Source organism: Pleurodeles waltl, chromosome 4_2, assembly GCF_031143425.1.
Source record: "Pleurodeles waltl isolate 20211129_DDA chromosome 4_2, aPleWal1.hap1.20221129, whole genome shotgun sequence".
Lineage (NCBI taxonomy): Eukaryota > Metazoa > Chordata > Amphibia > Caudata > Salamandridae > Pleurodeles > Pleurodeles waltl.
In genome coordinates, this window is record NC_090443.1 from 59662581 (window position 1) to 59688704 (window position 26124).

At 43.6% G+C, this 26124-nt stretch overlaps 1 protein-coding gene across 1 annotated transcript; it reads left to right on the forward strand.

Moving 5' to 3' along the window:
• Nucleotides 1-7809: 7809 nt before the first annotated feature.
• Nucleotides 7810-24415, forward strand: LOC138292206 (keratin, type II cytoskeletal 5-like). The gene is made up of 9 exons (XM_069230652.1): nucleotides 7810-8562; nucleotides 9260-9477; nucleotides 10034-10094; nucleotides 10733-10828; nucleotides 12497-12661; nucleotides 20293-20418; nucleotides 21240-21460; nucleotides 23273-23307; nucleotides 23410-24415. The coding sequence occupies exons 1-9, from the start codon at nucleotides 7825-7827 to the stop codon at nucleotides 23739-23741; spliced, it is 1992 nt and encodes a 663-aa protein (XP_069086753.1). The 5' UTR covers nucleotides 7810-7824; the 3' UTR covers nucleotides 23742-24415.
• The last annotated feature ends 1709 nt before the right edge of the window (nucleotides 24416-26124 follow it).

A 26124-nucleotide genomic window follows, 5' to 3' on the forward strand; every position in this document is an offset into this window, starting at 1 on the left:
CATCTGAGTTTGTCCTCCCTGGCGTTCAAGGAACCTGCCAGATGTTGAACCACCACGGATATGCCGAGCTGTTCCAGCCATGTCCAGAGACGCAGAGCCTCTTGACAAAGAGTCCACACCCCACCCTGCCCTGTTTTTTGCAATATTGCATGGCGGTGGTGTTGTCTGTGAACATCTGCAGTAGCCTTCCTTTGATGGAGAGTGGAAAGGTTTTACATGCCAGTTTGATCGCACAAAGCACCAACATGTTTATGTGGAGTCCATATTCTGCCATAGAATAGAGTCCTCTGATCCGCACCTCTCCCAGATGGCCTCCCCATCCCAGAAGTTACACATCTGTCACTACTACTGTGAGATTTTGTTAGAAAAGGGAGAGGGTCTGCCTCTGACCCAATCGCAGTTCGTTAGCCAGCACTGCAGGCCTTTTATAGTTCCCTCCAAAATCTGGACTATGTTGGAGAGATTACCCTGATGCTGCACCCACTGGAACTTCAGGTCCCACTGCAAAGCCCGCATATGACATCTGGCGCGTGTCACTAGCATGATGCAGGAGGCCATGAGGCCCAACAGTCTCAGAGTCATTCTCACCGAAATCCAGGATAGAGGCTGAAACTCCATATCATAGCCTGAATATCTTGGACTCACTGCTTGGGCAGATAAGCCCAAGACTGCACTATGTCCAGAACAGCTCTGATGAAAGAAAGCGTCTGAGAGGGAGTCAGGTGTGACTTTGGCACATTGATAGTGAACCCCAGTGAATGCAGGCAGTTTGGTATAATGTGGAGGTGGGAGACAACAGCCTAGGGTGAGCCCGCCTTCAACAGCCAATCGTGAAGACGGAGGAAGACTGGTATCCCTGATCTCCACAGATATGCTGTGACCACTACCATGACCTTGGTGAACACCGAGTTAGCTGGTAAGGCCAAAGAGGAGCATGAGAAATTGAAAATGTTTGTGGCCTATCTTAAACTGCAGGTAACGCCAATACGCATGGGCAGGCAGGCCGGAGATGTGAAAATAAGTGTGCTGCAACTTCAGTGATACCATCCAGTCTCCTGTGTCAAGGGAGGACAAGACCTGAGCCAATGTGAGCATCTTGAATTTCTCCTTTTTGAAGAAGAGTTTGAGGGTTTGGAGAGCTAGAATATGACAAAGAACCTTGTACTTTTTGGGAACCCTCTCTATATCTCCCTTGACCAAGACAGCCATGGCTTTCTAGTAAAGCAAGGACAAATGATCCTTCGGAACCGGTGGCAGCACCTGTGCAACTGTGTTCCATAGTGTGTGGGATTAGCGGCCCAATAAGCATGCATTGTTCACTGACCACAATGCAAGACTGGTATAAGAAAACATCTTCTTGCCACAGCTATCCAGTCTCTTTGAAGCCCTGTCCAGGGGAGCAGTAGGGAATGTGCTATGGGATTTAGAAGCTTGCCCGACCAATCTGTCTGGGTTAGGGTGTGGGAGAGGACACATGGGTCCTTCAGTGTGGGGTAATGGCAGCGGGAAATCATCCTGTTCACAGGAGCAGCTGTGTTAAGTTTAGACCAGATACCCAGAAATACATCGGGAGGGCTTCATTGGGTAGCAGGGGTTCAGATGAAAAAGCTCCCGGTTGAAACACTCTGTTAAGATGTTCGTTTTGACTGCAACTGAGGGCAACTCAAGGTCCTGGACCCCAGCCAACCGCTTCACCACCATAGCAAATGCAACTCCTCCATAGCCACGTTAGGAGGAGAGAGCATGCCAGTATCTGGAGACATGTCCTGTTCACTGGCATCACCCAGTCATGTTTTCCTGATCTTCTGACTGCTATTCAGGATCCAGTGACCCCTCCCATTCTGTCCTGAAGTCTAGCCCTTCAGAATAATGCTGAGGCTTTGACCTAGGACACATGGGCCCTATTGGCACCAGGCTGGGAGTCAGTCAACTCCGCCCTAGCCCCTTGTCGGATTCAGATATCCGAATGGGACTGGTGCCGCAAGTGGGCACCGGTGGTGCCAGAAGCATCAGCATCGGGACTGGCATCAGAGAAGGATCTATGATCGGATCCACGTGGGCCCATCAGAGCCAAGGCCGCCATCGCAGAACCAGATGGGCCGCCCCTGCCCTGTGGGGCCCGAAGGTGCTCCGGAGGAGTCTCCCCACTCAAAGACGAGGCACATGGCTTCATAAAACTCCTTGAGTTCGGCAGGGGTCACTCCGGCTCCCAGGAAAGTGGGGAGGTGTGGAGTCAGCACTGGAGCAAGCTCTGAAGAGCCATGCCTCGAATCGCCGATGTTCCTTCATCACGTTGGCCGAAGGATGTGGAGATGTCAAAGCATGCTTCAACTTCTTGTGCTTTTTGTGCCTCTTACCCGAGTGACCCAATGACTTTGAGTTGGATGAAGAGGACTTGGGGCTCAGGGAGCAGTCCTGTTTCCTTCCTCCTGACTGGGACCGAGACCTCCTTGGAGTCACGCGATGTGGAGTCACCGGCTGGGACGTTAGAAGCTTTAGGGACCGCTCCCTCAAAGCATTCAGTGCCATGGCTTGGCAGTCCGAGGATGGCCGCTCTTCTGACACCACAGACACATGAGGTGTGGGTCTGTAATCAACATGGAGCAGTGAAAGACACCACACTGTTTAAAACTTGTCTTCCTCTAAGACATTCCCTTGACACACTGAAAAAAGCCTAAAAAAAGGGGTCAATAAATTTTTTTTTAAAAGCCTGTCAAAAAGTGACAGAGTGTAGCTGTCTTTGAATCAGAGATCACTGGTGCAGAAAGAAAAGAACTGATGTCAGCGTACCAATTTGGAACCTATATAGCACGGACACCGCACAAAGCTGACCGATGCCACCTACCGGCTCACAGGGGTACTGCTCACGAAAAATCTTCCAAATCAGGTCTGATGCCTGGGGAAATTCAAATTTAAGTAATCTGCAGCTAGAGGTGTCTATCAGATAAATGGTATAAGGAATACACAAAGATAATGGGAAGAATGCTTTCCAATAACCTAAACCGGGGCCAAACCTTTGGACTTCATCCATTGAATCACAACTGCAAGACAGGGGTTCACAAGCCACATCCACAATTTTCACTTCAACAATACACATAAATAACAAAACACCCATTTTACTGTACAAATGCATGTTTCACTATGAGAGTGACTGTATACTTGTATAAGACACAGGCCATATTCACAAACCAAAAGGTAATCAAATGAAATCACAGCTCTCAGCAGGAGTGATGAGACAGAAGTAATAACTTGATTGACATTGCCCTAGGACACAGTGTAGCAATAGGCCTTCATATGGACAGTGTTTCAGATCATGCAGGATGTTTATATGTAAAAGGTAATAAAGACCAACTTTATATAAATAATATTATGCCAGAGTACATGCTGCCTGCTGGGAAGTGGTACTCTGCCTGTGGAAGTAGTTCAGCTCTAGTGAAAAGTACAAGCATGACACCTTTCTAATGAAGTGTGGGTGCATGGAGTCTATAACCGCCTGCCCACGTAAAGCAGCACTGCAGCCTGGAAGGGCTGTTTGGCCAGTCTACGTGGGGGTAGATGCATAGAGTGATTAGAACACTAGTTTTCTAAGTGGGCACACATAGGATTCTCTAAAAAATTATAAGCAATTCAAAAGTGGTTTTAGCCAGAAGTTGATTGCAAGTTCAGTTTGGATTGTGTTTGAATGTGAACAGTATCCGTGTGCATTCACTCATGCTCCTAGTTTCTGACTAAAAACATTTTTAAAAATACTTAGGATTATTTTTTTAAACATCTGTTTATTCATTCTAATAATGCATATATCAGATACATAAACTAGGCAATACAGTTAACTGTTATGACAAATTGTTTTAGTCTATTCACAGAAAATATTAGAGGCCACATGTGTCTGCAGAGCCCCTGAATATGTGCCACGAATTCCCCAGTGGTCTGCAGATCACAGATTATGAACAGCTGGTCTAAACCACTAGCAATCACTGAATTTGTATCATTCACGAGACGACACAATTGCCCCTATGGCACTGCTCTCATTAATGTCAGACTCAGGAATTATTTGTGTAGAACAATGGTTCAACTCTATGACGCTAGAGATAGTCAAAGGGGTTTAATGTCAAATCCACTACTCCCACCATCTTGCTGAATTAACATCCATAGTAGACCCCAACACCACAGCAGCCTCCCCCAGTGCCCCTTTCACAGTAGCTTTCTGACACATCAGGGGGCAGAGCTAGTGCATTATGTTACTGAAAGCAGGCACAGAAAGCAGCTGGCCCCGGAAGACTTCCTTCTCTTTGAAACATCACCTCTGATACATTGCAGTGCCTTGTTGAGCACATCTCCGTTGGTCAGTGAAGGATTTGTGTATTTATCCCTACATACAGCACTAGGATAGCACTAGAAACATTCCACACTCAGCTGTATAGTAATAGGACACGCCTCTTTTGTGCATCAAGCCCCTGATCATAAAAAATAAATATGCTCCAGTTATTTGCAGATGTATTAGCAAGTTGTGCATGTCTGTTATCAATTAGGCTTAAGATTACAATAAAGATTGATTAACAAAACATAAAGTGGCTGCCTGTGTGGTCAAGGATCATGTACTGTCACATTCTACATTGTTATTTCCATGACTTCTATGTCTACAGTGAAATGACAGCAAACTAGCTGTGGCCCGTCATGAAGGATGGAAAGGTGAAAGACGTCTGTCAAGTTGAGCAAAGGTCACCTTGACAGATGCTCTTCATATTTAGGCCAGACAGTCAACCATTGTAGTTGTGCTAAATGTGCAGGGACCTGGCTGGCAGAGCTGAACTTTGGTGAGCTGAAGATGACACAGCCTTGTGGGCATGACTTGTTCAGCCCAACAAAGCACTTGGAGGAGGAGTGTCACTGATAGCCTCAGACTTGGGTGCTTCAGTTTTAAGCCCTGAAGCTCCCAGGGCCAAGTGTCCATCACTCTCGCTCGTCACAGTGAGGGAGGGGTCAGCAGTCTCACTAACTCCATCCTACTCTGTGGCCAGTAAGGGACTGCCCTCTCTGCTCACTGACTGACCCAAAACAAGGCAGCCAGTGCGATGAGGCAGCAATCCTAATGGTCAGAAGTCCTCCAGGTTTAGCCCTTCCCAATCCCCAAAATCGTTGCTGTATTTTTTTAACATGTTTGGTGTGTGCATGTTTGTATGTGTGAATGTATGTGTTTTTGTGAGTGTGTGCTGTGAATGGGCGTGAATGTGCATGTGTGTGTGTTATGTGCTTGTGAATGGTGGATGTAAGTGTTCACACGTATGAATGCATGGGTGTGAGTGAGTGTGCATGTGTGTGACCACCCCCTCTCGCCCTGCTGGAATTACTGCCTGCCACTGTATCAATGTTCCCAAATATTTACCAAGTAAGGCTCATATTTATACTTTTTTTGCGCCGCGTTTGCGTAATTTTTTTACACAAAAGCGGCGCAAACTTGCAAAATACAATTGTATTTTGTAAGTTTGCATCATTTTTGTATCATAAAGTGGCGCAAATGCTGTGCTAAAAAAGTATAACTATGGGCCTAAGTGTTTATCCCCGTTTCTGGAGTGGAGCCTTGGGGAAGCTGCAAACAAGCAATCTTAGGCATACACAATGGCCCTCATTACAACATTGGCGGTAACTACCGCCACGACGATGGCCACCAACATACCGCTGCCGTGGCTACCAGCCGTCTACGTGTATCATGACCGGCAATGGTATACCGCCAGAATGCTGGTGGAACACCGCCGACGGTCATGGCGGCGGACGGTGGTAAGGCGCTGCTGCTGACAGCAGCACCGTCACACCAGCAAAACACCAGTGACAATATCATGTCCAATGATACGGCCTGGCGATGTTTTGCTGGCGGACCGTCTCCAGCCAAAGGACCCCCTGCAAGCAGGTAAGTCGGGTTCTCCAACCGGAGAGGGGGGTGGGGGGTGTTGTGTGTATGTGGGGGGGGTGTGTTAGTACGTTTTGGAATGTGTGCATGCAGGTGTGAGTTGCAATGGATGCATGCGTGAATGAGTCATTGTGAGTGTTGTGTGTTGTGAATGCATGTGTGTGACAAGGTATGTTGGTGTGTGTTGCGGTGTGCGGGTATGGATGTGTGCATGCGTGGGTGGTGGTGGGTATGCTTGTGTGCATGTGTGTATATGGGTGCGCGTGCAGGTGTGTATATGTGCGTGGGCAGGAGAGGGAGGGGGGTGGGGGAGAACTCTGGGGACAGGGAAAGGGGTGGGGGAGACCCCTATCAGAGCCAGGGATTCCCTGGCACTGATAGTGCCTACCGCCATGGTTTTTGTGGCGGTAAGTTTGGCACAAAAACCATGGCGGTATGCCGGGTCATAATCCCGAGGGTGGGGTTGTGATGGCCGCCGAGCTGGAGACCCAAGTCTCCAGCCCAGCACCCGTTACCACCCTGGCGGTCGGTGTGTTAAAGTGGCAGTATTGGATGGCGGTTACCGCCAGGGACATAATCCCATTTTTTTTACCACCGGCCTGTTGGTGTTATTATCACCGCTTTAACACCGACCGCCAGGGTTGTAATGAGGGCCAATATATCAAAAGGAGGGTGACGGCTTAAAAACCCTTGGTTTCAGGCGTGCTTCTTAATCATAAGCCATTCGACATGATACATGCACTGGAATTTGAGAGAATGTGTAAATTGCTTTGTTTAAAACAGGAGTCTTAAAGTCAGACCATAGAAGCTATCTAGGCTTGATGCACAAGGATCTGCGCAACAGCTAGCACCTCCATTATTTACATAGAAATGTTTGAGCACCCAATGAAAAAATAAGAGAAGGTCTCTATATTAGGATCTGGTTAAAGGCAATGAAACCAGGACATCAATGAATGTATTGCACTCAGGTATACTTCCAGACAGTACCCAAATTCTCCTGCTCTTCGTAAGTCAAACACAGCGCAGATGCTTGAAATACATGTTGCATATTATGGATTAAGAGAGCCAAGCCTCAATGTCAAAAACTTTGACAGTTCAGGAAGGACCTCAAGACCTGCCTCTTCGAGGAAGCAGCATGCCCACAAACAGCACATTGAGACCCTATGGGTAGTTAGTTGTGCTGTACAAATCACTGATCAATTGATTGTACAAATACTTTTTTAAAAAACAGCTTTTTAAGCTCCCAAAGCACTCTTTCTAGAGATGCAGGGATTTTAAGAACGATCAAGAGCCTATCCAAGGAGTCACATTCCTCAGCTACAAGTCATTCAGATCCCAAGGTAGCTTCTTCTCAGGTACACAGCAGTAATAGCAAAACAGGTAATCAAAGAACCTGATCGGTGTAGAGTGACAGCCCATACTCATCGAATTAGAAACTTAGCCTGAAGGAGAACAATGTCATTCCCACACCACATTATGAGAAATTAATGGTCCTTTGCCAGTCACTCTGCTGATTTGAAAATTGATGCTTGTCGTTCCTGGCGATTTCTCTGAAACATCAGTCAAGGGCATCTTTGCCAGCTACTCACTAACCCCTGGTGAAACAGATGCCGAGTGTGAATCTCTGAAGCAGACAGATCTCAATATGCATGTTGTTACAAAAAAAACCACGACAAAACTGCCCCCACAGATGTAGGAGATGCATCTTGTGTGAGACACAGCAGACAAAAACGATAAGATAAAGAGTCGCACAGAGATCTACATTTTCCTGCATACCTTAACTGAACCCTGCTCCCTGCGGGAATAGTGCATAAAAGTATTTCATAATGCCGAAGCCTGCAAGCAAATGCCTTTTATTAATTCGTGTACTCTGCGATAGGCGTGTTCCTTTAGCACCCCATTAAACAGGTTGTGAAGGAATGGTTCCTCCCAGGCACGCCAAATGTGCCAAGCCCCTGTTGATGAGTAAATTGGCTTGTTTAGCTGCCTGTGACCCAGCCTACCTGCCAAAACATATAAAAGCAGATGCCTGCTTTAATAATCAAAGGGGAACTGTCTCCTTTCCTTTCGGCTCCTTTGTGCACCGTACCTTTACTGATCATTCCTTGCTTCGGCTACTCTTTCAGGAGCTCACCATGAGTTACTCTCAACATTCATACTCTCAGTCTGAAAGAAGAGGCAAGGGTTTCAGCGCTGCCTCTCTGGGAGGAGGTGGAAGGGTCAGCTTTAGCTCTACCTCTGTGTCTCACAGTGGAGGCGGTGGTGGTTATGGGCGTACCAGTGTTGGTGGCGGCGGTGGAGCTGGTGGTGCAAGTGGTTTTGGCAGCAGAAGCCTCTATAGCTTAGGGGGAACTAAACGAATTTCCTTCGGCATAGGCAGTGTTCGGGGTGGGGGTGGTTTAGGTGGAGGAGCAGGGGGCTATGGCAGTGGAGGTGGTAGTCTTGGTGGTGGAGGTTTCGGCAGCGGAGGAGGTTTTGGAGGTGTTGCTCCTGCCTTCCCAGTTTGTCCTCCTGGTGGAATCCAACAAGTGACCATTAACCCGAGCCTCCTGACACCAATCAATGTGGACATTGACCCTGCCCTCTCCAAGTTGCGAAGCGAGGAAAGGGAGCAAATCAAGACGCTCAACAACAAATTTGCTTCATTTATAGACAAGGTAAGCCAAGAACCTAATTTCTTTAGTTCTTATAGACACATATTTTAATTTGTGGTTCACTATAATGTTAAATAATGAAATAGGCTCTTTTTAGTTAGTAGAGGCTGTTTTTTCAAAGATGTATTTTTTACTTATAACGTTGAAAATACAAATGCATTAGCAGTCAAAAGGACTAACATTACTATCAGCAATACAACAGGTTTAAACAGTAGGGACTGTTGATTTTGAAAACTCTTCTTGGATTTGTAAATACTTCAGTTCGAAAAGATGCTGATGGTTGTTGCTTAGTGAACATGTTCTTGTGCCTCGATTCTGGGATGTAAGGTCTTCATAAATGCCCTAATTTGTATGTGTGTATGCAATGAAGGTTTTAATAAACTGTGCTCACTCACAGTAGTTCCTGAAACTTTGTCACTCATAAACTCACAGACCCTGCCCGAACTGGGAAGGCAGCTGGCTCCATTATGTTGTTCGAAGATGTTGAAAAGTCTTCATGGCTGATATATGTCGCTAGGTGAAAAATTCACACATGAACAAGCAAATGTTTGTGGTTAGTGTGATAGAAACTCTCCCCATCCCAAGTGCTCCCACTGTAAATGGAAACAGGTAGCGAAAGTGATGAAATGAGAGATCGTCGTGGTCAAGTGAAGCATCTATTGCACAGAGACTTAGCTATCGTCTTTCCTGTGACTTTTAGGTCCGATTTCTGGAACAGCAGAACCAGGTGCTCGAGACCAAGTGGAAATTTTTGCAGGAACATGGCCAAAAAGGGACCAAAAGGAGCAACCTTGAGCCCCTCTTCGAGACGTACATTAGTAACCTGAGAAGGCACCTAGATCAGCTGGTTAATGAAAGGCCCCGTCTGGATAACGAGCTGCGGGGCATGCAGGATCTCGTCGAGGACTACAAGAAGAAGTATGTGAGGGGCTGTCTGGAGGGGGGCGGGGGGTGCCTCGCGCCTGCGCGGTAGGCCGAGTGTGGAGATGGGGAACTCTCCTTGGAAATCAGGACAGGCCGCTAGCTCAATTCATTGTCAAGCAGCAAGTGCAGCGCCGGTAGCAGAAATGCACACAAAAGAGGTTCTGGTCGGTGTGCACTGGAAAGATAGCAAACAGGAAATGGATTGTACAGTTTGACCCTGTTCTTATTCAGAATCAGGTGTGCAAATTTGTTTTGAATGTTAATGGCATATTTTAGATTGTAACAAAGAAGTAAAGTGTTCCGTGTAATGCAGACAGGGTGTAGTTGATTTGCTATCAGATTCATACAGTAAATATGGAAGGGTAATTGTGTTCAGTGCATGTGTCAGGTTTGGGATCGTGCACAGAATCGGGGTCTTGACAATGAAGTGCTGCACTAAAGGCGAACACAAAGATGTCTTGCTTTTTGGCTGATACCTACATTACAAAAAAAGCTCGTGGTGCGAATCTGTCATGACTTAACCCCCCCAATCTGTATCTTACTCCAACAGATACGAAGGTGAGATCAACAAGCGCACAGCCGCAGAGAACGAGTTTGTGGTGCTGAAGAAGGTCAGTGGTCTGAGAGGCAATGGCGACAGGGGACGCTGTGTGCATGCCCCGAGGCTGTGTTGTGATGTTCAGGGGTCCAAAGGGGCACAAGGTCTGCTCTCCTTATCTGGAATGTTAGGTCTTCTTGCACCGTGTCCATGAGTCTGAGTCTTCTGACTAGGAGTGCTCTGTGCCCCTATCCTCCTGTGAGGACAGTATCTTGGCAGTGTCCAGGATGAAGAACAGTAGAGAGGAGAATAGGTACCAGAGAAGGGAAAAACAGTGCTCAGGACAATGGAAGCCCTCAACATGCAACAGCTGGGGCTCAGGGATCAAAAACAAAAGTGCAAATTCACAGAAAGAGGGAGGTTAAGCCTACGAATGACTGTAGTGATAGAGAAATATGACAGCAGGTGTCATGCCGGGGGACAACGTGGTCAGCACCATTGCATCAGACAGCACCTGAGTATGTTGAACATATTATAATGTATGTGAGCAGGGAGGTTCGACCTGATTTCCTGCAAGTCCCTAAAGGGGAAATCCTCTCGATGTTTCTGAAGTAGGAGCCAGTGTTTAGTTGCCCTGAAAAGGCCACCAAGGAGCAATCTAATTAGATCTATCATCCAATGCACTAATAACGTATTGTGATTCTTTCTCAGGATGTTGACGCCGCCTACATGAAGAAAGTGGAACTGGAGGCTAAAGTGGATAGTCTAACTGATGAGATTGAGTTCCTCAAGAGACTATTTGACCTGGTGAGTAACCTGTAGTTCCACTCATATTGAGCACTCTTCACCAAAGAAGTTAGGGCAGCATCCAGCTCCTATGATGCTGTGAAGCACAGGTACACAGGGAGAAGGTATGCACCTCTTCTAGTACTAAGAACCCCAAATGACAAAGGGCAGGGCAGCATCCTGTTGTTCAGCAACTGAGAGCCCCTAGCCAAAGAGGGACTATGAACTTGCAGTTCTGATAGAAATTAGAGAAACCGGATCAATCGCGTTAGAGGCACTTCTGGATTCAAAAGGGTGGCATGCCTATCCAATGGGCAAAGTGACAGCTGCTTCAGAACAGAAAACCCATCTAGAAAGTGGTCAGAAAAGCAACCACCTCCTACAGAACTACCCTCAACTCAAGAAGGGCAGGGAAACTTTATTTTCTATATAAGTAGGGGCTTTTAACCAGATATGTGAGAGAACGTATGTTTTGTTAAAACGGAGAACTCAGAATCAAAGACGGCAGAGGCACCTCTAATTCAGAACTGAGGATCCCTTATCACAACAGGACCCATACTATATAATCTACGGGAATAGGCAACAATTGTTCAGTGGAGTGTTACCCGTGCATTATTCATAGGCATACAATCATGGTGAGCCATCCCTCGTGTGACTGATAAGTCAGCTCTTCTGAAAAAATTAATATCTGAATAAGCAGAGGGCAGGGAATAAAGCACACATAAATGTGTTTAATTGTGGACAACAATGTAATATATAAGCAGGAATTGTGGCTAGTGTGCCGTATAAGCGAATATGAGATAAATGTGCACATAAAAAGGAAAACAAGACAGACCCAATAGAACCAATAACAACCACTTTAAACTGTAAATTAATTTGTAGAGTTCAACTGGCTTGTTTTGCATTAGACTACTGGGACGCTTGGCCACGTTAGAATACAAGGCAGGTACGACTGTGACCATTTAAACAATGTTTTATGAATAATGCTACAGTGAGCCATTGTTTTCTGTTTATTACCTTGATCATCAAGGGCAAAGGTTTTTATACCTGTTAAAGAACGGTTCACACATTATTAATGAGAATAGAGGAACCTCCAGCTTCCGAAGAGCTGAGAACCCCTAATGAAAGAAGGCAGGGCAACATTTAACACCTATAGAAGTTATACTCAATAAGCATAAATAGCAGAGGGATTTCCCGTACCCATAGAACGGATCGTCCCTAATTAAAGTGGGCAGATGGATCCAGCTACCAGTGGTGATCCATGAAAGAGATATGGTCATATAATCGGTCATATAATCTTCAGCACAATTGCATTGCCCACTGTTGAATCCTTGGGTACCTATATATTTAAACAAGCCGTGGCACGTCGCCTTTTCGTTCAGGGGCGGCTTTGTAGCCCTAAAGTCTGTAATGTATCAAGTCTATGTATATGTGTAATATCACCCAAAGTGCCTGACAAAAATCCAGAATCCATAAAACTAAAGGGCAATAATGCCTGTACAATATGAAGGGTCCATGCAATGAACCACTGTGAAGTCCAGAAATGAAACAACATAAAAGGTGCAGTATCTGTGCTTTTGAGAGAAGACAAATAGAGAGCACATGATTAACAGTAGCAAGGACAGCAAAATGGGGGAGAACCAAGGGTTAGCTTAAAATTTGCTCAATGTTGTGCTACTTTTACTGCAGGAACTTGCAGAAATCCAAGGACAGATGTCGGACACCTCTGTCATTCTCTCCATGGACAATAACCGAGGCCTGAATCTGGAAAGTCTCATCGCTGGTGCGAAAGCTCAGTATGAAGAAATCGCCAGGAGGAGTCAAGCTGAAGCAGAGGCTGCCTATGCAAGCAAGGTATGTGACACGTGATCTGGCACTAGCGGGATAAGGTGCATCAATGAATCTAGGGAAAGATATCATCTTCTGCTTGGCACATGAGAACATAATTTAAATGCCATAATTTGCTTCATTGGCAACCAACATATCACACATACCAAGGCAATACTAACTTATTTCATTTTTGTTAAAAGCAAGAATGAGATATTTCAGAATTCACAATTGTAAAACAATCAGCAACATGAGATATTCTTTAGAATGGGGGCTGAAGATAAATATGTCTGTTACCCGAGAACCTAGGGTCAGATTTTGAATTTGGTGTACACAATATTTTGTTACAAACTTGGCAGAGTACCTTTTTGCTAAACTCTTGGTTTGCCCGCTCTATTTAGTGTCAGGGAAACTTTCACAGACAGCCAACATACAACAGGCTGTCAGCCTAAATGCCTCAGAACGCTCACCCTATTTAGGGAAGCCCTTCTGACATCATTTGTTCTTGTTTGAGACAGAAAAGTAAAGCCTGACAGGAAAACACGGAATTGACCACACATGCTGGGAGAAAACTCCCAGTGTCCCAAAGACGTTTCCTTTATATATGTTTTTTTAAAACACACTTCCACTTTGACAGATTGTGTTTGTAAAACAAAAATCTTTGCTGTGTAGGCTTACTGATCATTGCACCAGCAAGGCGAAGTATTTCAGTGCCTTCAGAGCAGGTGCCATAGCAGCAGCTCCTCTAAAAGCCCAGGGATCTCCATCAGGTAGGAGGTGACTTCTGAATATGGCAGGCTCTGGCCCACTAGGGCAGCAGATGTCATCCCTCTTCTGCAGTGGCTAAACAGTGTACATCTGGCTGGGTCTAAGTCAGACTTTAAGTACTTTACTTCAAGTGTAAACAACATTGTGTTCCTCACAGAACAATCAGCTACAACAATTACATATGTATGTATGTAGATGGTGAAATGAGAACCACAGCCCCAAAAGATGGGGTAAAATAATTAACACGATCACTAGTTTGAGTATGAATACGTTAAACATTTTAAAACTCATACATGTAAGATGTGCACAGCAACTTGTTTATAAGGTTGGTAGGGTGGTACATTCAGATGTTACTATTACCAAATGCTGTAGCATTCCATTTACTGGCCATGAAAGAATAGAAGAATAGAAGACTAATTCAGACCTGCTGGGGTGACCTGCATATCATAATATATGTCAACATCAAGCCTATAACTCACCAAGCCATCCTGACAAACTTGCAACTGCGCAGATGTAGACACCTTTATGCCAGAAACAAATTAGGTGAGGTGAAAATGATGCCATAAAGTAAACAAAGTCCAGCTGCATTCATCTTACACTTTTTGTAATAATGACAGGGCTCAAAATGAACAGTAGTACAGCGTCCCTAAACTCATTCCACCCCCCTCCACTACTACAACCCCCCCCACACACCCTCCACCGCCCCACCCACAACATCCAGCCTTGTTGTATGGGCACAGCTCTCCTCCCACTGCAGGTTTCCCAATGCCTCGGGCAGAAAAGGTCCTCTCTTCTAGCCACTAGATGCAAGGGTGAGTCTGGCTGGGGTTATGTAAAGCATTGCTGTGAGTGTGCAGAAAGTGGCTGGTATTATATTAAGTTTCACAGGTTCTTGCAGGGGGTCGCAGGGAGTAGTTCGGGAGGTGCACAGCGTGGCCGTAGGAAGGCTGTGCATGACCAGGGGTATGTAGACTGTGGCAGGAAGCGGTTGGGTATATGTGCACTATAGCTGTCAGACTGCAGAACCTCGATATTATGTAGGGCATGAGGGGGGCGTGCAGGGCATGGCTGGGCATCCTAGAGCCAGGCAGGGGGTCACAGCATTGCCGGTTTCTTCAGTGTTTATGTGAACATCTCATAGCTAAACTACTTCGAAGGGCAATCTCTCATTTTTACTTAAAATAGTTTTTCTCAGATTTAATAGCCCTGTGCAAAAAAGGGGACCTATCACCCAGGCAATGATAGCTTACCTTACAACTCAGTTTAGTCTTTTGTTACAAATGGTTTGAGCGTTGTATGCTACCGTTTTTATCTTACTATCTAAAATGACATATTATGAAAAAAAAGTCCCGGGAAACTGATTTCAGAAACGTGTGTGTTTTCAAATTTATGGAAGCTCATACCTCAGCACTGTCACTTACTCTGAAGTGGCCATCATTAGAAATGTGTAATTTACCTGATCAGCATCTGTCTTTTAACATAATGGTTAAAACTTGTAAGGGTCAGAACATATTCTTATTAGACATACATAATGAACCTAGTTCATTTCGGACTTTATCACTCTGCAATAGCTTAGATGGGTCAGTTCAATTACTTTATGATCGATTGGCTTCTTGGATTTCTGAATTTTATTTCCTCGGTTGGTGGCTTCATTGGTTGGTGAATGGCTCCCTATTTCCAAACTACTAAATATGTCAGTCAAATGTTAGAAAATCCACAGAAATAATGCAGAAAGATGTTTATTTTATTTTTTTGGGTATGTGCATTACTCTGCTTTACTGGATTTAGGGCCAGATGTACAAAGCGTTTTCAGAATTGGGCCGTTTGCGACTGCAAAAAAACATTTTTTGATGTTCCAGGCTATATGTGTGATTCAGTGATCTATTACCGACTCGCAAAGTGGGTTTGAAATTCAGTATTAGGAAGCGGTGTGTTTTCGGCATCCCTTCCTAGTACCAAATTGCAGTGGTATGTGTGAATGTTTTGCAACTGAAATGCAGTTTGTAAAGAAAACTTTTCATATTTCTTTTTTAAACAGATCCCATTTCCCTTCAAGGAAAACGGGCTCCTTATAAAAAAAAAAGATTGGTCTATTTAAAAGCAGTCTCAAACATTGTGGTCTGCTGACCCCAGTAGGCCATCATCCCTGTGATTTTAGTGATTTCTAATGAGTTGCAAAGCGAGACCTACTTCATGAATATTAATTACGTAGGTCTATTTGCGACCCACTGGGACTCGTACAGTGTGGGGAACACACATTAGAACATGGGCATTTGTGAATACCAAACAGAAAACTGAAAAAATGTGGTATTTGGTAATCACAAACCTGTCCCTACGTACATCTGGCCCTTAGTTTTCACTAAATTACATACCTAATGACTCATACATTATGCATTCTTGATTCTGGTGGAACTCCAAGTGCACATATGGAATAAATGAAGGGTTTATGCACAGGTCCATCTCGTGAAAGAAAGGATGTGGCTTTGATTGAAAGAAATAAAGCTTGGCTTTCACTGTCACTCCAATCTGATGCTATTACCACATACAAGGCCACTTTTTAATGGGTACGTTTAAATTAACAAATAGCAATTAACGGGAAGGCTTTATTGATCATTGCAGTTAAAAGAAATTTAAAATTCCACTGTTGGGAAAGTTCCCTGACAGGAGGGAATATGTATAAAAGTCTATAAAAGTAGTATTTGAGCTCAAATTGAACAAAAAAAACTTGTACGGGTAATTCTATGAAGCAGGCTTTGTTTGTAGAGGTATAGGTGAATACTAGCTTTCACATAATACAGAAAAATTGACAGAGTACTGTTAACCAAAAATGTAAATAGGCTCATTGCTGTTCTCCAGAGCCCATATCCAGAACATGAGACACTTCTGCTAATATGTGACTCTGGCAGGATTCTCAGTGTTGGCACAAATAACCCCCAAGCTCAACTGCAAAGAGTGTAGACAGGGGAAATCTATTTAAAAAAAAAAAACTATGAAGCTCAGAGAGGGACAAAATTTGGGAGTTAGATTCTTCGATGAGAAATCAAAGATTCCTATCTCCATGAGATGCAAAGGTTGAAAAAACCAAAGCATTCATGTCCAATCCGGGCTTTTAAATTTAAATAACTGTTATAACCACTTTGAAACTTCTGAATAACTTTCCAACTGCAGGAAGGCAAATATCAAAAATTTATGTTTTGTTTTCTATCTGCTAAATCGCAAAATTCAATGGGATTTTCATTTTTAAAGGCACTACATGCGTATTTGACTTAAACGATGCATTCCCTTTTAAAGTGGGTAAATGGGTGTGTAAATCATTGGAAAGATAACAGGTAACTGTCCAGGAAAGAATCTACTGGGATTTCAGAGACTGCAATTTCAGGAACTGACCAGATGACAGATGAAGTTGACCATGGTAGCAAACAGACTGATATGAGTAATTGCACATTTGTGTTGAGGATGTTTGGACGTTTTCTGTGCAGGCAAGGTGGACAGCAACACGATGTAGCTGAAGGCTCACTCCCAGGTTTATTGGACATTCTATAAAAGTGTATGCAACAGAGTACTGTTGCACATCTTTAGGAAATATATGGCGCACTTGACACCTAGGCAGGTGGGGCAGGCCAAATGAAGACCAGCTAACAATCATCACCTCCTGTAATCTATTTATACACTGAAACAGTGTACCAAGTACATGTCCCAGGTATGTAAACTAAGAACCTCTACATTTGAAAACCAGAAAGAACTCCAGCCTCAGGCCTCATTTACAAGGACCTAGCAGCACACAACGCTACCAGAGCGTCATTTGTTTATGCTCCGGTGGCGCAGTGTACCAGCCATATTTAAAAGGCCACACAAAGCCACTTTGTGTGGCTTTTCATTGCCTTGTAAATGGGGACCACTTTCAAGCATAACACTGCATGAAAGGGGTGTTCCATGGGTGTTGCTGTCCCACACAACACTCATAGAACCGGGAGGAATCTAATGCATTCCTAGATTTACAAGTCCGAGAATGTGTCAAATTCCTAAGCCTCTTCAGGGGCGAGGTAAAAATGGTGCAACGGGAGAAATAATATTATTTCTCTCATTTTATTCCTCTTTCTATGTGTGCTGCATTCTGAAGCACACATAGAAAGAGGAAAACTCCATTAATGATTGTTTATGCACAGCAAGGAGTCGCCTCCTGCACATCAACAAACATTCCTGCAATGCAGGCACTCTTGCACCATGCTGCAAGGGTGCATGCGTTGGCGATAGGCTGCCAATTGTGCTACAGTACTAAGGAAAGTACAGGGACGCATCATATTGTTGTAAATAGGGCGCATCCCTGCACTTTCTTAATAGCTCAGTGTGGCGCTTGTTTGCAGCACCAGGTTGCATCATTTTGTTGTAAATGAGGCCCTACATGAGACAAGGAGGTGCACGCTAGTGAAAGGTTCAGGCACAGGGAATGGTACTAGATTGTTGAGACCTACCTATTGTGTGATAAATATTGTTCACAAAAATATTACCTTACAAAGTTAATAACAGACAATCTACAGACAAAGGAGTGATATTTTTGTACTAGGTATTTGGGAAAATTATATATGTCTGATGATATTTTTACTGTCCATTTTCTGACATATTGCAGTTTCCAGTCCACATCCAAGTGAATGAAGGGAACTACCCAAAAAATGTGGGGCATAGGGAGGGATTGAGCATGCTGAGTGGTGAGCATGCTTGATAAAGTAGCACACAATTGTTTTCAGTAAATAGCACAAAAGGGAGTTTTGGTCCAGGAAAGTGAAAGTAGAAGATCACATTTGTTTGCAAAAACAGTAGTCTGTATTAGAGAATAATAGAGTGCTTGCTCATTAGTTCGGAGGATGCTATCTCCAGTGGAGGGTGTCCTAGATCATCTTCTGAACCTACCACAGAGGAACTTTCACAAATATGGTTATAACCTTCAAAATCCATAACAACATGGGACCTCGGATGTGTAAAATATTTAAAATGATCACTCTTTAACCTAGGTCTCTGATCATACTCATATGACCACCGAAATCACTGCACATCTTTTTATCGGCTATCCACTTCCCTTGATCACCACAGATCTTTTCAATCAGACATAAAGTGCTGCAAATGTCATCTGCCATCCTGCCACCTTTTATTCAGAAATACTTGCATTTCAAACCTTTTTTCTGGGAACCTACTGACTTTGAAACTGCAAATTAACATCATATATTTATTGACCCCCCCTAAACACACAGGGCATCTATTGTGCAGGTAGATACTGCTCTAAAAAGCTAGTCCTGCACTATGATGCTTATGCAAGGGGATCAATAATTAACCCTACAAACCCTGCTTATCCCAACCCGAATTGCTAACTCCAGTGCAATGCCATGCCTGACAAATCAAAATTGCCATGCATATTTCAAAGCGTTGCCTTCTTGGTTGATAGATAAGCCTGCATCATTTATGAAATACACCTGTGTCAGCCATTAAATTAATTTTTATATGTTTCCAAATCATTTGATGGCTTCATTAGAAAAACACCTTTGAACAACACAGCATCAACACCCCGGAAACGCTTCCCGTGCATTTGAGTCACAAAGTTCAGGATGATAGCAAATGCCAGATTTTCAGCCCTGAGGAGCATCAGGGGTATTTTGGAAGCACATATTATTTCATAAGCACACCAAGGCTACGGAATAAGTTGTAAGTTGGAGCAAATCATAGTCGTGAAGATGGTGATGGATAAAAGTGAATGCCCAGGCAAAATATAAAATTTTGTTCTTTTCATCTTTGTTTGAAAGTTGTAAGTATAAGCTTTTGTTCTATTCATTTTTTTGTGGTATGGTACGGCAGTGCAACTGTCGCCAGACAATTATGTGAGCATCACTAACTCCAGTGCAATGCCATGCCTGACAAATCAAAATTGCCATGCATATTTCAAAGCGTTGCCTTCTTGGTTGATAGATAAGCCTGCATCATTTATGAAATACACCTGTGTCAGCCATTAAATTAATTTTTATATGTTTCCAAATCATTTGATGGCTTCATTAGAAAAACACCTTTGAACAACACAGCATCAACACCCCGGAAACGCTTCCCGTGCATTTGAGTCACAAAGTTCAGGATGATAGCAAATGCCAGATTTTCAGCCCTGAGGAGCATCAGGGGTATTTTGGAAGCACATATTATTTCATAAGCACACCAAGGCTACGGAATAAGTTGTAAATTGGAGCAAATCATAGTCGTGAAGATGGTGATGGATAAAAGTGAATGCCCAGGCAAAATATAAAATTTTGTTCTTTTCATCTTTGTTTGAAAGTTGTAAGTATAAGCTTTTGTTCTATTCATTTTTTTGTGGTATGGTACGGCAGTGCAACTGTCGCCAGACAATTATGTGAGCATCACTATCGATAGCCTTTGACTCCACCCACATATTGGAAGGCACAAGTACTTGTTTTGATTGGGCAGAAGTTGGATGCTTCTACAAAAATGTACTTGTCATCCACACAAAAATGTGCCTGCTCTCCACACAGCTGTGATAATTTTGTTTATTTATTCAGCTGCCTGAATTCAAACTTTCAGTGGCACACATTCAACACTGTTATGCCATTAAAGTGTCTTAGGTGACTAGATATTGTATGGTGTTTTTCTCTGGCAGCAGCATAGATAGGAGCAGGACAGTCATTAACATATTTGGATGTTTAGGTCTGGCTTGACAGAGCAACTCTCACCTGCCCTTTTAACCTACACCAATATGTATTCTACAGTTCTTTCATTACACACAAATTCAAATTTCTTCCACATCCCATTTACTTGTAATGTTTCACATGACCATACAACATTTCTTTCGAGCCAGAGCTATTAGCATGCCAATGCTTGTCTGTTGTTGTGTTCCACAGTTTCAGCAGCTTCAGGCAGCCGCTGGTCAGCACGGGGACCATCTGAAGAGCAGTAAAACTGAGATTTCTGAGCTGAACAGGGCAATCCAAAGACTGAAAGCAGAAATTGACAGCGTGAAAAAACAGGTATATATGTCTTGCCTAGCTATTATCACATGCACCATTTTCATAGCAGTCTTTACAGTCTTTGATGAAGAAGACTTCACTCTGCACATATTATGCTACATGTTCAAGTATGTGAGTATTTTCCTGTGCACTAATTAAATACCTGCTCAGGCAGAGAAAGGTGCTCTCCTCAAATGCATACGTTGACTCCGGTGGAAATAACTTTAAAGAATACACTGGGGCAGTCTAACTCCGTCCTTAAAAGCCTTGTCAAGTGGCTGCACGTCTTCAGAGATCTAAAGGTCCATTTCTTTAGGATAAAACTTTCTATTAGTTCCAGATTAACGGTTTATTCACACCTTTAGAATGCCAACAGAAGAAGAAACAGTCAAATGATGGAGCTCAATAAGCAACTAGAAAAAAGTTCCTTTAGAATATTAAATGAATATTGATCATTTATAGGGAGCGCCCCTGACTGGAGGGTAAAAAAGATGCACCAAGAAGGAAATAGCAAGTGCAGGCCTTTCTAGTTACCTCTGCCTCTGATAAAAAAGGAATCACAGTAATACTGTCCATCCTTGGGCACGTGTTTAGAACTATGATTCACTAAACTTCATCCAGCGGCGGAAGAATGAGGATATCAGGCTTGTGCAACCCTAGCCGATCATACATGGAACTCATAACAGTGAGAGGAAGTCTCCAGATAAGACATTGGCTACATTGTACTATGAAACTTATGTATTCAGGAATTACACCTACCAGATATTAGTTGTAAAGGTGGTAGCAACCTGATAACATTAAAAGCAGGAGTACTCTAACTGATGTGTTCTACTTTTGTCCAGATTGCCAGACTGAAGACTAGTATTGCTGAGGCTGAGGAGCGCGGTGAACTTGCCCTGAAGGATGCCAGGGGAAAGTTGGCGGAGCTGGAAAAAGCACTCCAGAAGGCCAAGGAGGAGATGGCTCGCCAGCTGAAGGATCACCAGGCGCTGATGAGCGCTAAGCTAGCCCTGGACATTGAAATTGCAACTTATAAGACCCTGCTGGAGGGAGAAGAACACAGGTGAGTGAACTGTGACAACGTGGAAGTGATCAATTAAATTGTATTTTAAGATTTTCCTTGTGGTCTGCTTATGAAAAATATGTTAAAAGTCAGGTGACTTTAGAAAAACCACACATTTGCCCCAGAACGGCCTTGTGCTGGTAGAAGCGTTCATTTTCACATGTGATTAATAGTCATTTGACCTGAGTTTTTCAAGCTAGCACATGATTAATAGCAGGGAATCATCAAGAAGAATACATGAACATCCATGCACATAAGTCACTATTACTTCCTGAATAAGAGGTGAAAGGATTCCTCTCACTGGTAAACTTCAAGCAAACGTCAAAAGAAACAAGCATTTGTAATGTAATAGGCCTCGCATTTGCTTGAGTTAGAGTTATTGGTGTTGTAAATGCATAACTGGACTTTTCTTGCCACATAAATTGGTCAACCCTGCCACATAACTTGATCCTCTCTGCACATAATTCCAGTGGCCCTGCATATAACTAAAACATTTCCCTTTAGCTTCTTCCTATATCTGCAGCAAAAAATTAAAATATTGCCGTTATTTAATATATTCGGACTCTAGACTATACAAGGTCGTATCTTGGGAGCTTAGTCTAGATGGGGCTATAAACGGAGAGGAGGGCAGCAAGCACGGAGCTATGCTTTAGCAGACAGCTGAGCATCACTTGAGGAAAGAGGGTCCGTTTTAGTGCTTACAGAGGACTCAGGAGAGGTTAGACGATACTGGAAGTACTTATACACTAAAAACAAATCCCTCTAATCAAACTATGTTTTCATTAGCCTGATAATATTCTAGTTCAGTCATGAATACTTCAAATGTAACAAACATGTAAATATATTAGAGGAGTAACTATTTATTTCATTCAGAGGTAACGCTTTTAAATGTTTTGGAAAAGATACATTCCAGTCTTTAGGAGAAACAAAACACATTCTATACCTATATGAAGAGTTTAAAGAAATTATTAAACATGACACATCTTAACATTGTCATTGGCGCTTTAAAAGCGGCAAGGACATAAACCACTTGTTAGAACTTCAAAGCGGCATTGGCCGCCATGGAGCGCGAAGGGGAGAGAGAAAGAAAAAAGAGGTGAGCACACACTAAAGTTTATGGGTGATCGTGCAATAAAACATGCAACAGGGTCAGTCTGCAGGTGAAACGAAACAGCCTCAAGACGGGACACACATAAAAGGTTTTTCAATGACATCAAGGGATATTTGAAAGACAGGCCAGGGTGGTTAAAGCCCACAGAATAGATTAAAACAGGTTGAAAAGCAGCGCTTGCGCGCTGCTATGCTCGACCCTTTTAAAAGTGAGTGGCTGAACTGGCAGAGGAAACCATTTCTGGGTCAATTAAATTAAATATCCATCCTTTATTAAATTTGAAAGAGTATGAAGAACCAATGTGTAAGGGAGTTGCACAAAGGACTCTGAATGAAGTTTGGATCTAAATTAGTAAATTTACTTTCAATGACATACACCTCATACAACTCGGTGTACTTAAAGGCTAAACAATGCACCTTGCATATTGACTCTGTCATGAATCTCTAGTTCATATGTAGCTGCGCTCTATGCACCATATCTCTCTGAACTGTATGATAATCCCTGTACCAAACCAATAATTTAATGACACTTCATCCGAATTATTATCATTTTACTGTGTTTTTAGTATGGTGTGTATAGCTGTTATGATGTGACCTCTGGGATATTATATAACAAAAAACACACAACCAAAAAGATGATCCTCAAAGGTCTGTGTGCTCAACCTCTTGTTCTCACCAATGTTCATTTTCTTTCTCCTATAGGATGTCTGGAGAGATTCAGAATGCAGTGAGCATCTGTAAGTATCTCAACCGTTTCTGGAGCAATGCTGCGTTTTGTACATTCTGTTGTAGGTTTCCAGAAATGCTCAAATATAATTCTGATGTGCTTTTTCTTGCAGCTGTGGTCAGCAGTGGTGGAAGTTACAGCTCTGGAGGAGGAGGAGGCGGAGGATATGCTGCAGGAGGCAGTGGATTTAGTGGTGGCAGCGGAATTGGTGTGGGAGGCGGCAGCGGTGGATTCAGCGCTAGTGGTGGCAGCGGATATGGTGTGGGAGGCAGCAGTGGTGGATTCAGCGTTGGTGGTGGAGGATATGGCTCTGTGAGTGGTGGAGGATATGGCTCTGGGGGTGGGGGAAGTATTGGTGGATCAGGTGGAGGAGGCAGAGGCAGCTCTGGGGTGGCTATTGTCCAAACAACCTCACATAGTTCTTCAAGGCAAAAGATGTATTAAATGTAGAGTGGTGAATGACTGCTCACCAAAATTAAAATGAGTTCACTGTCTTATGGCGTCACTGCATACAACCCTCTCTCTCCCTACCAACAACCTCAAAACACGTCTCTAAATTCCCATTTTAATCCAGTTCAAACACAAGGGGTATTACATGTTTAGAACCTGAAGCCCTGTTTATGAGATTGAAAGGTGCTACTCAGAACTATAAAGTCCACCTAACAAATCCTGTCCCGGAGAAGAAAAGAAGAATTCGACTCCTGGAAACAAACCATAGTTTACAGAACTCTGGGTTATGTTGCTAGATCTTAGTCTCCATCGCAGAATCTCCTTCTCAGGTCGCTATAGATGTCAGTCGATGCTAGGATGGTAATCTTCGCTCCTTCCGTGCAATATCTTGTCTCCCAGGGTGTTTCAAGGTCATTTCTATTGAGCAGATTTTATAACCTTCTGTGTAGTGTATACCTAAACCATATTTGTACTGTACACCACTGCCTACACCCACTCTGTACACACTGTCTGCCATTTCTTGGACTGTATACTGCCGTCAACTCGACATTCTTCAACTGTTATGTCTGTTACAGACTCGAAACCTCTGTCTGTGGTTTGCGTTTAGTCTTGGGGCATTTTCTGTAACTGGAATACATCTATTAAACTACATATGTCACAAACTCCAATTGTGTTATCAAGTTGTTTTCTAAAGTGTTGTGTTGTACATTGCACAAGACAGAAAATTCGAGCTAGTCGAAAGGGTTCAAATAAATCTTCTGATGCTATGCTGTTATTAAAATAGTCAAAATAATTTCACGGAATTCACAACAATACTTTAGAAGTGAAACAAAAATCAGTTCTGGATGAACCATGGGATTGTATTGAAGCCCTTGCCGGGCAAACAAATATTATTCATAGTAAAACAAAAACACCATTGCAATCATGCCAAATATTTTCCCCAGCAGTATATGGAAACAGAGAGACATCATTAACAGAATCAAAATAAGAACCAATGAAATGTATTAGTGCATGCTATTACAGAGTAAAGAATCTTCGAAGTATAACATGTGTATGGACTATTGATTTACATGGTGTTGTAGGATAATGAATTCATTACTTAGGAATAATTCTCATTACTCCGAATACCCTGTATCTCGTACCAATACTTACTATCATGAGGTGTTCCACCTCTACCCAGGCCCACGTGCCCTAGCCAGAACCAATCAAAAAAGGCTTTAGTGCAAAGACCCTCCCCCTCCTAATCTCCAATCACCCTTCGCCAAACCTGGTGACAAAAGGGCATGGAGCCCAGGAAACATCCTGTACATTCCCAAGCCCGAAAACCAAGGGGGGACTGGTTGTAACCCGGGAAGGAACAGGGAGGGTGGGGCGTAAGTATTGGTACAAGAAACAGTGTATTCAGAGTAATGAGAATTACCAGTCAGTAATTAATTCATTACCTCCTCAACCCTATTTCTCGTCCCAAAACTTACTATCATGAGACTATACCAAAGCAAACTCAGAACAACATGATCCCTCCAAAACCAAATGCCACAAACCCTGGATGCTGCAGAAATAACTGTACTGCAAAACCAGAAGGCGTCAGGCAGGAGATCAAGTCGAGCACTGAGGAATAGCAGCCAAAACTTGAGACTCAAAGGACAAAAACTCCCTAACAGCCAACCTGTAATGGGAGAGAAAGGTAGAGGGAGAAACACCATGAGCCTCCACCGGGATGTCGCCACTCCCCTCACGGACTGCCCCTGAACACCACCTGGCAAACAGACATGCAGGGAAATCAAAGAGTGAATGCATTGACTCAAAAGTGGGCATAGAACCTTTTAGGCAAAGAAGCCCTTATAATGATGAAAAACCCAAATGTGAGAGAGAGAGAGAGAGAGATTGACACTGCCCACAGCTCATCCTCAGGAGTATCAGGCTCTGAAAATACAAAGGCAGAGGAATCTCCTGGCGTCGGTGAAAGGAGGAAACCACTTTGGGGAGAAAACCAGAACCCAAATGAAGGACCAGCCAGTCAAAAAAAAACTGAAAATAGGGAGGCTGGGATGACAAAAACCTCAACGCACCCAACCTCTGCGCACAAGCGGTGGTCAAGAAGACAGGATCCCAGAGGAAGGCATTCAGGGACACCAAAAGGCAAGCAAAGCCCCCGAATAGCCACCATTGGACCCACAACAAAGCCAAGCCCATATTGGAAACCATCCTGAAGGAACTGAAGGACTGAGAAGGCAGGACAAGTGGCAGGATCCAAAGGCCAACTCATGCACCATTGAACAAAGGAAGACCAATGATGATCGTAAGCCTTTTCGGTTTACCTCTTCCGAAAGTGCTGAATGAAAGTCGCCACCTGTGGAAAAACCCTGCAACACCAGCT

What these genes read in the sequence shown, in the direction of transcription:
- LOC138292206 (XM_069230652.1), top strand. Translation starts at nt 7,825, where the DNA reads ATGGTTCCTCCCAGGCACGCCAAATGTGCCAAGCCCCTGTTGATGAGT. An exon ending in TTGCTTCATTTATAGACAAG is followed by an intron (nt 8,563 to 9,259) that starts GTAAGCCAAGAA and finishes TGTGACTTTTAG; the next exon opens with GTCCGATTTCTGGAACAGCA. An exon ending in TCAGAATGCAGTGAGCATCT is followed by an intron (nt 23,308 to 23,409) that starts GTAAGTATCTCA and finishes TTTTTCTTGCAG; the next exon opens with CTGTGGTCAGCAGTGGTGGA.